The sequence below is a fragment of the Talpa europaea genome, assembly GCF_964194135.1.
Source record: "Talpa europaea genome assembly, chromosome: 8".
In the NCBI taxonomy this organism is placed as follows: domain Eukaryota; kingdom Metazoa; phylum Chordata; class Mammalia; order Eulipotyphla; family Talpidae; genus Talpa; species Talpa europaea.
The window spans coordinates 83,184,108-83,192,652 of NC_140075.1; the positions used below are offsets into that span (position 1 = coordinate 83,184,108).

Genomic DNA, 8,545 nt, shown 5'->3' on the forward strand with positions numbered 1-8,545 from the left:
TGTCTGACGACAGCATCGCAGCTCTTAACTACACTCTGCCCACCTGTCTACACAATCGCTGTGATTCATGGAATCTAAGGCTGATAACATCTCTTCTTGATTGTCACTGGACTCCTTCCCTGACATCTGGCCAACCTCTGAGGAGTAGTGGAAGCAAGTTAGATGGACTTTATAAATAGAAGGTTCCAGCTTCAGGACCCGCTCTGACAATGACAAGCTCTGTCACCTTAGACAAACCCCTTAACCTTCCAAGGCCCATTTCCTCACCTATGCTTGAAGATCATTGTTCATGTTATACAATCTGGAAGAAAATAGGAGCTAAGGCTAAAGTGTCAGGAAATGTCCGTTACCTTAAGCCAATAATTCAAAAACTAGGTGGTGGCTCTTTCTCATCCTCCCTTTTGCACTCAGCTTCAGTGTTTGTCTTGGCGCTACCAAGTTACACCACCACTACCACCAGCAGCTCCTAATGGCCCCTCCTCCCTAGTGGCTGCTTTTAATTTTCCTACCCCTCAGGTTACTTTCTTTTACTTCTGACTCTTCACTCGAGGCGCTGCCACTTCCTAGGACCAGTGTGTCCAAGGGACTTCGCTGCTTCGTGCTGCGCCAACAGCATCCCTGCACACCCTGTATCCCTGCACACCCTGTATCCCTGCACACCCTGTATCCCTGCACACCCTGTATCCCTGCACACCCTCCGCGCTCTCCAAGGTACACACCCGAGGCGCAAAAGGCAGTGCTCCCGCCCCTACAGGGGTGGGGGGTGTGACCCAAGAGTTTGGGTAGGAGGCGCTTGCAGTCCGGAACACCCCGCCGTCGGAGGAGTTTCCTCTGCTGCAGTCTCCCCGCTGGAGCCCCGCGCGGAGTAGGGTCGGGGGGCGGCGCTCCGCTTCCAGAAGCCGGGACGCTGGCCCTCCCACAGCCTCCACACCAGCCCGCAGCGCCGCCCGCCATGAGACCACCGCTCTACCGCTGTCACAACACCACCTCTGTGGAGAAGGGCTACTCGGCAACGATGGGCTGGGTGCTCTTCAGCGCGGGCCTCCTGGGCAACCTGTTAGCCCTAGGGCTGCTGGCGCGCTCGGGGCTGGGGTCGTGCCGGCCACGCCAGCCGCGCCCGCAGCCCTCGGTCTTTTATGTGCTGGTGTGCGGCCTGACCATCACAGACCTGCTGGGGAAGTCTCTCGTGAGCCCCTTCGTGCTGACCGCCTACGCGCAGAACCGGAGCCTGATGGAGCTGCAGCCGGGCTTCGGCAGTTCACTGTGCCAAACCTTCGCCTTCTTCATGACCTTCTTCGGGCTCGCCTCGACGCTACAGCTCCTGGCCATGGCCCTGGAGTGCTGGCTTTCCTTAGGGCATCCTTTCTTCTACCGACGGCACATCACCCTGCGCCGCGGCGTGCTGGTGGCGCCCATCGTGGGCACCTTCTCTCTGGTTTTCTGTGCCCTGCCGTTCGCGGGCTTCGGGAAGTTCGTGCAGTACTGTCCCGGCACCTGGTGCTTCCTCCAGATGGTCCACGAGGATCACTCGCGCTCAGTGCTGGGCTACTCAGTGCTCTACGCCAGCCTCATGGCTCTGCTGGTCCTCGCCACGGTGCTGTGCAACCTGAGCGCCATGCGCAACCTGTACGGCATGCACCGGCGGCTGCAGCGGAGTCAGCGCAGCATCTCCCGGGACCGCGCGGAGCCGGGCGCTGGCGAAAAGGAGGGGTTCCCACAGCGGCTGGAGGAGCTGGATCACCTGCTGCTGCTGGCCCTCATGACCGTGCTCTTCACCATGTGCTCCCTGCCTTTAATTGTGAGTGTCTCGGCGCCCAGGCTGGGGGAGATAAAGCGCGTCGGGCCGTGGGTTCCAACACCCGGCAAGGAGTTTGTAGGACCCGGCGTGAGCAGAGATGTGCCCAGGTTCAGAGGGTTTGTTGCTGCTCTTCCAAGTCCGCAGCCTCGAGAAGACAGAAACCAATTTGTTAGTGGGAAGAGGGAAGTTCAGAGAAAGGTAGGGGGAAACTGAGTCAGCTGGTGTCCTCTGAACGCCACAAATCCTCTCCAGTTGATAAAAGCCCTCTCTACTCGCTTCTGGGAACACCTCAGTATTAATTTGGCTCCCCAGAACGTTAAGGGACAGAATTTGGTTCCTTCTGGCCTCTGCCGGTCCCCTCCTATTTCCTGATAGCTACGTGATGTCTTTATCTCCTAGACTTGCCCCTGAGTTTAGTGGCATCGGAAAAGTGAATGGCCAGTGAGAGTTGTTGGATGAGATGTTGGTGTGGAAAGGGAATAGGGGAGGTGTGATCCTGCCAGAGTGGTTGGCAGAGGTGAGTAACTAAAGCGTAGGTTTAGTGTGGAAGGAGTCGTGTAAACACTGAGGGGTGGTGGAGGCTAGCGCCACGGTGCAGGAAGCGGTGGGGGGGCGGAGAGGCAGGGAGGGTGTTTGGATAGGCAGATGTGTAAGTGCATTTCAGCAGGTAGTGAAATTTGGATAACCAGTCTGGACAGGTTTTGGTTCTATTTTGGCAAGCGAGGTGACATGAAAACCATTATGGAGGGGAGGGGGTTTTAAAAAAAAAAGAAAGCCATTATTTTGGATTTCAATTTACTAATGGAGGTGATGGTGGAGATTGAAATTGTTTTTGAGGATGTTTCCTCCTGGGGATTTGGCCAAAATACCTAAGGTTTGAGAAGATGTCTTCAATAGTGTCTCCCCTTCCCCCTGCACTTGTTTAACAGGAACAAGGGTTAAACAAATTCCTTGCCAATTCAATGTCTTTGGAACCCTGAAACTTCTGTGAATAGAAAAGTCAAGTTTCTTGTGGCCGTGTAGCAATTTGAGATGTTACATTCTAGAGTAAAAGTGAACATTTCCCCTTAAATGAAGGCCTTAATGTGTGAGGAAAGAATTGTCTATAGTATCATCATTCCAGATGAGAATCAGAACTCCTGAAAATAGATAATTAAATCTATATCTATACATATAGACATGGATATAGTACTTAGCAGTGGTTCTTAAACTTAAGCACTCACAGAAGCATCTGTTAAGCTTTTAAAAACAGTTGATGGGGCTCTGCGTTCCTGATTCAGACTTTTTTGAAGAAATAGCATGCTTAACAAGTTCTCAGGTGAGGGCAAAGTTGCTGGTGAGACTGCATTTGGTGAACCACACTTTGAAAAGCTGGAGTTGGCCAAGCACAGTCCACAGGCCAAATCGGTGCTGCCCACTGGTTTTGTACAACCCGGGAGTTAAGGTTAGTTTGTACAAATGAATGCCCGCCATCAAGTTGATAACAGAGGACATGAAATCGGATTCCCAACTAAGTCAAATACTATTCCAAGAGGGGAAAAAAGACTGCCATTCTTCTTTTTAGTAGACATGTGTTACAAAAAATTGTTCTCAGTCATTATTATTATATCTTAAATTTCATCAATAAAAAATTATAGAAATGTAGAGGTTTTGTTATGTAAGTACTTATCAAGATATTTTGATTACCAAATACTTAGCAAGACGATGTGATTTTGTCCCATAAAACTTAAAATATTTACTCTCTGATCTTTCACAGAAAACATTTGCAGCCCCTGTCCTATAGCCTTACTTATCTATGCTGTAATAAATGTAGATAATAGCCAAATGCATGGATATTATGTCCTGAGCTTGAATGTTTTAGTAAGAATAATGCAGAAAGAAGCATAATACAGTGGAAAGAACTTTGCATTTGGAGACATCTCTAAAGGAATTTGAATAGCTCAGGGAATTGTGAGGACTGAAGGTAATAATGGATTTGAAAATGGTTTTCTAAAACACTTGTAAAGTTTCAAAGATAAGCAAAGCAGATAGCTTTCTTCACAGGAATATAATTTTCTGGAATAAGGGCTTCAGTGTCAGACTTGGGTTTAAATCTGGCTTTTCCATTTACTAGCTATGATATGGGCTTTCTACCCTTTTAGAGCTCTGTTTCCTCATCTGTAAAATGAGGATAAACATGCTTGCTCTGGAAGATAGTTATGAGGATTTGAAGTAATACGTATAAAGCACCTAAAGAGGTATGTGGTCTCAAATTAACATCACTTTTATCTCTAACCATAACCTCCATGTATTATTATCATTGCCTGCTGGAAATAGAAAATTAATTGAGAATGTGATCTCCTCTGGAGATAGTGTTATATTTCAAGGCAGTGGTTCTTGAACTTGTTAAAAATTTAAACATTATTAAGAACCCAAAGAGCTTTAATTTATGTAGATTATATCTATTTGCATATATCATATTTAGAAATTAAATATTTAACCAGAAATTAAAAATGAGATTTTTAAAAAATATTGCAAAATGTGTTATCAAAGCATACTATTTCTCATGCTTTTGCACAAGGAAAACTTTGAGATTGCAGAGTGATTTGATGAATGAGAATAAAGTTACAAAGATTATAGCAGGTAAAAAAATAAAAGGCATATTGAAAGCACAGGACTGAGAACAGAGTTTGAAAATGCACATAAGTATTTCTAAACCTGCTACCTTAGAAAGGCGTAGAAAGTGCAAGGATACCAAGCACATGTTCCATTAGCCATGAGAGTAATGTCACCACTGTATCCATAAAATTCACTGTACACCTATGAGAGCATGCAGTGAAAAAGTCAAATAACATCTTTTTTTGAAAACAGTTTTGAACTCTTAGTCGCATTGAAAGGATACTAGCAAGCCCCACACTTTACCAAATAGTGGACCTAGTGACTGGGAAAGGGCAGAAAGGCTTTTAAAAATTATAGCATAAATATTACGTTTCATTGAAGCAATAAAAAGTTTGCTGAAATAAGAATCTTTAAAATTAAATGTGTTATGATGTTGGACTAGAGCAGGAAATTTAACTAGATTGAATTTTCAAATTTCCAATTTGACACAGTAGGAAAAAAGTAGAATATGGGATGAACTTTGGAGGCAGTTTGCAGCCCATTCTCTAAATGTGTATGGCATTTTCATCAAAGTTATTTTTGCCTTAGAAAACCACAATGTATTAGGGGTTGGTAGGGCAGCAGGGATAGATGAGAGACAGTACTGGTGTGTAGACGGATGCTATAGCTGACAGGGTTAGAAGCCAGGAAAGTAATTACAAGCATGTGTAATTGCGTATGTCAGAATCCACAGAAGTCAAAAAGTGGTTAAGAACACCTGACATGTTTCAAGATAGCTTCCCTTTGTGTTTCATTCTGGCGAGATGATACATCCAGAGTAGGCTGTCACAGGCATGTAAGAGAAGATAGGCTTGAGATGGGCCAGGAAAAAGGTCGGAGTGAATTTAGAGGACTAGACAGAAGGTGAGGTCGAGAGGGCTGTAATGGATCAACCGGACAGAAGAGGGCATTAGTATCCACAGAGCTACCCTGAGAAGGGATTTCCAGCCAAGCTTAGCCAATAGCGAGTTGGTAAAAGCAACATTTTTCATGAACTTTTACATCCAACAGAGGGCGCTCTTCTCACACCAATTCACTGCAAATTGAAATACTTTAAAGATGCCTGACTTAAATTCTGAGGTGGTTATTTTAGCTACCTATTACAAATGATAAATAATTTTAAGCAAAATGTTACAGATACAGAAGATATACAGAAAATGGGAATTAGATTTTAATTTCCTTTCATTAAAATAATAGTTAAATAATTATCTTTTAAGGGAGGAGGTAGAACAAAAGCCTTAAGTCATGACAGCTTTAAAAGCAATCAATTCAAGTAAATATTGATTATTATGTAAAATACAGTTGGTCAATGGAAATTAAAATTGATAAGCACTGTAAATTAATCAATTGAAATTATATTTCTGTAAAAATGACAAATGACTTATAATTAAATAACACAGTGTTTAAAAAAAAAAAAAGAAAGTGAAAATCAAAATCAACAAAAAACTATGAACCAGAGACACTTTTAGGGGGGCGGGGGCGGGAGGGGAGAGATTGGGGTCAGAATGGGGGGGCTGCAATTGTATGGGGAATATAAAAATAAAATTTATTATTTAAAAAAAAATAGCTACCTATTACAGGAGCGGATTATAGAGTATGTTCCAGAAAATGTATAAAGATTGACCCTCAGAGATTATTTAAAAGTCTAAATAGTGTTCTAAGTGATATTTGAGAATAGAACGTGCACATTGAATTAATAAATTTACATGTTTTTAGCAAACTCAAAAAATAGAAATAAAATATTTATTTTAATAAATAAAATAAATATTAAACGTAGAACAAAACACTTCCAATACAAAGCAAGTAACCTGAAAATACTAATAACCCAATAGTATGCTGTAGAATTAACCTGGATAAATACGGCAGAGTTCAATTATATAACTACTGTTCAGTTAGGTGATCCCAATCAATCAAGCATTCTCAAATAGTTGAAAGCAAATATTCCAAGCCACACTGCAGTGTTCTTGGCATTACAGAAAAGTAATGCTTCCTAAGTGAAGTGAGTGAATTTATTGCCTCCATCAACCTTTTGATATTATAATGGAATGTTTTCCTTTAAAACAGTATCGTGCTTATTACGGAGCATTTAAAGCTGTCAATCAAACAAATGGACCCACTGAAGAAGCTGAAGATCTCCTTGCTTTGCGTTTTTTCTCCGTGATCTCAATTATCGACCCCTGGATTTTCATCATTTTCAGAACATCAATATTTCGAATGTTTTTTCACAAGATTGTCGTAAGACCACTTATGTATCGGAATTGGTACAGCAATTCCTGCCGAACTAACACGGAATCCAATCTGTGACAGCGTTTACGCTCTCTGGTAAGCTGAGGAATATGTCATATTTTCCGTCATAAAAATTTTCACATTTTAAGGCTTTAAAAGTCATCTCCCACAACAAACATCTACATGTCTTTTCAAAAGTATTTGATAAATCTTAACAATGTATTGTCACTCTATTTATGAACCCGTTCAGTGGATTTTTTTCATTTTGAGTTATTAATAGCAACAAAAATTTCATGTATTGTAAACAATTTTCATGTCTTTAAAGTCAGGATATTCATTGTTCCCATATTTGTACTTTATGTTCCTATTTTTTTTTTTTTTTGCAGGTCTTGTGACCTTTGGCTCTTTATTTAAGTGCAGTGGAAACATCACTGTTTACAATTCTGTTATGGGTATCCGTAAATTTTCTTACCCCATACATTTCTAGTGAAAACTGGGTTTATTTCATATTATACTCACCCCAGTTTAATTGTTTTTCTTTGCCAACTGAGCTAAGGGTGCCTGACCTACAAATACCAGGGAGAGATGAAGCAGGGTCAGGTGATTGAAGGCCGGCCCCAGCTACTCCAAGGGAAGGCACTGACAGCCTCAGATGGAGAGATGTGATCAGCACATAAACAGGTGCCAGGCTCTGTGTGATTGTGCCTCACAACTCAGAGAAAAAAACTAGAATTTAATCTTCTGAAGTCCACTTTGTTGGGCATTGAAGCAGGGGTGTCAGTAGAAATCAAAACTTGGGAGTGGTCTACAAAATGTTTTGATTTTTATAACCTTCACTTTATAGTTTACCATACTGATGGATTCTTTGGAGGAGGGATTTAGGCTTCTTTGCAAGGAAGCAATGGATCCTGGCCAGAGAGCCCTGTTGACTGCGGTTGGCGCTGTGAGGGGGCAGGTGAAAGGCCCAGCCAGTACTCAGTTGCCTTCCATTAAGAGTAGTGACAAAGGCTATAACTTCTACCTATTAGCAGCCATATTCTGCTCTTTGTGGGACAGTAAGACCTTATTGAGGTTCCTGAGAGCTGTATGATTTCAAAACTGGAGCAGGATGTGGTTCAGCTAGAGCCCAATTAAGCACTTTAATTCTTAATTTAAATGTTTACAAAAGTTAGCAACACTATGGCCAAAAGGAAAAAGTGGGGAAATACAGCTGCAGCTGTTACACTCAAGAGACCAACCCAGCTTGTAGGTAAGAACTTTCGCCTTTTGTAAGAGAACAGATGGGAGACATTCTAGAGTCTCCTAGTCCCCAGATGCATGAATACTCTGAGATGAAGTTGACTGTGTTTGAATAATCCTGAGACCCGCATGCAGCCATCCCTCCCAAAAACAGTATTTAACTTGCATTATTTTCAGCTTAGCAGCAATCCCATTTTTCACCTCTGGTTTATCTCAGTGATGGTATTAACCTGGAAGTATGCGAGAGAGAGAGTGAGTGAGAGAGTGAGAGAGAGAGAGAGAGTGTGTGTGTGAGTGGTATGTTTTGTATAGCAAACTGTGAAATGGCCAAGTTAAGAATATACAAGTTATATCTGAGAGTATGACATGATGAACAATTCAGTGTTTTCAAGGTTTAACTTTGTCTATTTAATGTATAAGTGTAAGTAGATGTGTTTTATGTCTGAGGAAGTATGTCTCTTTTTGCTTGCCTTTTGCAAGTCATGCTATAATCATTGTCAAGACAATATGAAAAAGTCCTGGATGAATCAATAAACATGATTTTATAATATTTTGCAGAGGAAATTACTTTTCTTCAAATGAAATAAAAAGATTTAGTTTTCTTTTTTGAGTAAAAAATTGCCATCAGTCTCATTTTCTAGTGGT

General features: G+C 42.1%; 1 protein-coding gene across 2 annotated transcripts; it reads left to right on the forward strand.

The window, feature by feature from the left end:
* Positions 1–952: 952 nt before the first annotated feature.
* On the forward strand, positions 953–6,739 carry PTGDR (prostaglandin D2 receptor; the record flags this gene model as incomplete). Of its 2 annotated transcripts, none has more annotated exons than XM_084241026.1 (2): positions 953–1,873; positions 6,500–6,739. In XM_084241026.1, the coding sequence occupies 2 exons, from the start codon at positions 953–955 to the stop codon at positions 6,737–6,739; spliced, it is 1,161 nt and encodes a 386-aa protein (XP_084097152.1). The 2 variants fall into 2 exon arrangements, with proteins under 2 accessions (XP_084097152.1, XP_084097153.1); XM_084241027.1 differs by having other exon boundaries at positions 953–1,798.
* Between the last annotated feature and the right edge of the window lie 1,806 nt (positions 6,740–8,545).